The sequence below is a fragment of the Chaetura pelagica genome, unplaced genomic scaffold, assembly GCF_000747805.2.
Source record: "Chaetura pelagica isolate M959 unplaced genomic scaffold, ChaPel_1.0 scaffold420, whole genome shotgun sequence".
Classification (NCBI taxonomy): domain Eukaryota; kingdom Metazoa; phylum Chordata; class Aves; order Apodiformes; family Apodidae; genus Chaetura; species Chaetura pelagica.
The window spans coordinates 186,164-188,376 of NW_009951919.1; the positions used below are offsets into that span (position 1 = coordinate 186,164).

Here is a 2,213-nt window from a genome sequence, read left to right on the forward strand (position 1 = left end):
TTGGTAAGATCCCCCCCCCCCCCCCCCCCCCTTTTTTTTTTTTTTTTTCCAGACTGTTTCTTTTAAAGTGTCAGGATTCTTTTGAATTTTGACCTTGCCCTCCTGTGTGCTTGCAGCCCCTCTCAGCTTGGTGTAGCCTTCTAAGGTGATCAGCATGGTCTCCCTGCTGTCATCTGAGTCAGAGATGAAGACACAGGTAGTATCAGATCTGGAATGGGTTTTCCTGGATCCTTACCTGCTGGTAAGGGCCTTGTAGTCTGTGTTCAAAGAGCAATGACCCTGTCACTGGTGGTCTTCTCAACATTGGTGCACCCACCTCTGGGTAGCTCAGTCCAGCCCTGTATCTTTAGCTGTGTTATGTGGGTGTCCTGTGAGACACTATCAGAGGTGTATCTGAAATCTTTGTTTCTTCTCCCCTTCCTACAAGTCCTGGCACCTTGTTGCAGAAAGAAATAGCATAGAGTTGATGAGATTTGTTCTTGATAAACAGAGGTTAGTTCTTGCTCAAGTTTTCATTGTCTTCTAAGCACTTCAGCTGAAGTTAAGCTGATTATTCTAGAGTTTCCTGCATCCTCCTAACCTCATCCCCTTATTTTTCAAAGACAGGCCTCTTGTTTGCCAGTTGTCCATAACACCAGCCATCTCTCAGGAGTGGCTGGAGATGATTCCTGATGATCCTGAACTGTTCATGTAATTGTGTCCTGGGTCAGGCTGGCAAGATGTCCACTTTGCCCCCAGTTGGAAATAAAACTATACTAAAACATGTGAAGCATTGCAGAGCTTCCCACTCTGTGTTGGGAGGACAAAACAATTAGTCAAAAGAAAATAAACTTGGTCAAACCAGCTCTAGGGCTGATTTTCTGTGACAGATGCAGGGTTTGTTTACCCGCCAACGGTGTTTTGCTGTGCTGTGATTATTAGCAAAGTTTTGACCTCGTGGTCTGCAGGAAACAGATGCTGCCTCTTTCCAATTATAAATGAGGTTTGAAATAAGTCTGCTGGAGTAGGCAAAGAAGGGCAGCCTCAAATAGCACAAGCAGTCACCCAGGCAGCCATGCCCAGCATCACAGGGTGGTTTGGAGGTGGACCCTGTGCTGTGTGTTGTGGTGATGGGTGTCTTGGCCAAAGTTTAATGTTCTCTCTTTGCTGATTCTAAGGTTTAAGTATGGTTTAACTTCCAAAAGCCAACAGCTGCCTTGGAAGGTGCTCCTCTGTATCCTGCTATGATCAAGTGGACCTGTAGGGTGATCTGTGGTTGGAGCATCAGAGCTTTGGAGAGGCATGGACAGGCTTGGGCATCAGTGTGCCTGACGTGGGGATTGCAGGGAGTGTTCTACTGAGGGATCAGTAACACCAAGAAGCTTCTCTGACTTTAGATAAGTAATAAGTGCAGATGGGATGAAAGTGAACACGTTTAGCCTACCTGCAATTAAGTTATTGGGTTTTTTTCCCTTTCCAGTGATGAAAACTGCTCAGTTCCTCAATTCATATTCTCGTCTTGACTGACTGACCAACCATGTACCATCTTCCCTGCCCTTCTCCTTGTCCCTTGCAGCCTACCCTAGAGCCATAAATGCTGCAGGATACTTGGTTTTTCAGGTGTGTTTTTTGGGTTTGTTTGTTTTTTTAAAAAATTACTATTGAATTGGAAATTCTAAACCTCTTGTGAACCTTTTAGAAGACTCCTGATGTGCTACTCCTTGGAAATGCAGTGTTTTGAGATTAGGACTGCACCTCTGGGGCACAGCTATGCAGGGTGGGCTCTGTACCCACGCTACCTGTGCAGGCTGCCCCCAGCAGGTTTTTCCCCCCTCAAATTTTCATGAATGAACATTCCCCAGTCCCAGCCAGCTCCGGGCTCCCACTGTAAAACCACAGCTGCAGGGACATCCCTACCTGTCGATCTGCTGGCTCCGTGGGGTGGCTCTTTGCAAAATGCCTTCACACCCCTGCCATCACTTTGGGTGCAGTATTTTGGATGCTCATCCCAGGGAAACGGTTTGTTCCCGTGGGTGCTGAGAAAGCCTTTTGGAACAGACGAGCACGGCTCCTTGCAGGGCTCCCGCTCGCGTCCCGGTGCAGGGTTCGGGGGCTTGTGAGCGTGGTGGGGAGGGGGTGCTGGGGTGGGGTGGGGGTCTCCAGCCCCCGGTGCCCGTGGCTGTTGCTCCGGTGCCCGTTGCAGCGGGGCAGGCTCCCGCCGCAGCGCCCTACAA

At 49.0% G+C, this 2,213-nt stretch overlaps 1 protein-coding gene across 1 annotated transcript in view; it reads left to right on the forward strand.

Annotated features, from left to right (window-relative positions):
- Positions 1-154: 154 nt before the first annotated feature.
- The window catches only part of MGAT4B (mannosyl (alpha-1,3-)-glycoprotein beta-1,4-N-acetylglucosaminyltransferase, isozyme B), a 47,872-nt gene continuing 45,813 nt past the window's right edge, over positions 155-2,213 (forward strand). The window contains exon 1 of the mRNA XM_009995558.1: positions 155-241. Within this exon, the coding sequence (XP_009993860.1) occupies positions 155-241 (87 nt within the window). The remainder of the gene's footprint in view (positions 242-2,213) is intronic.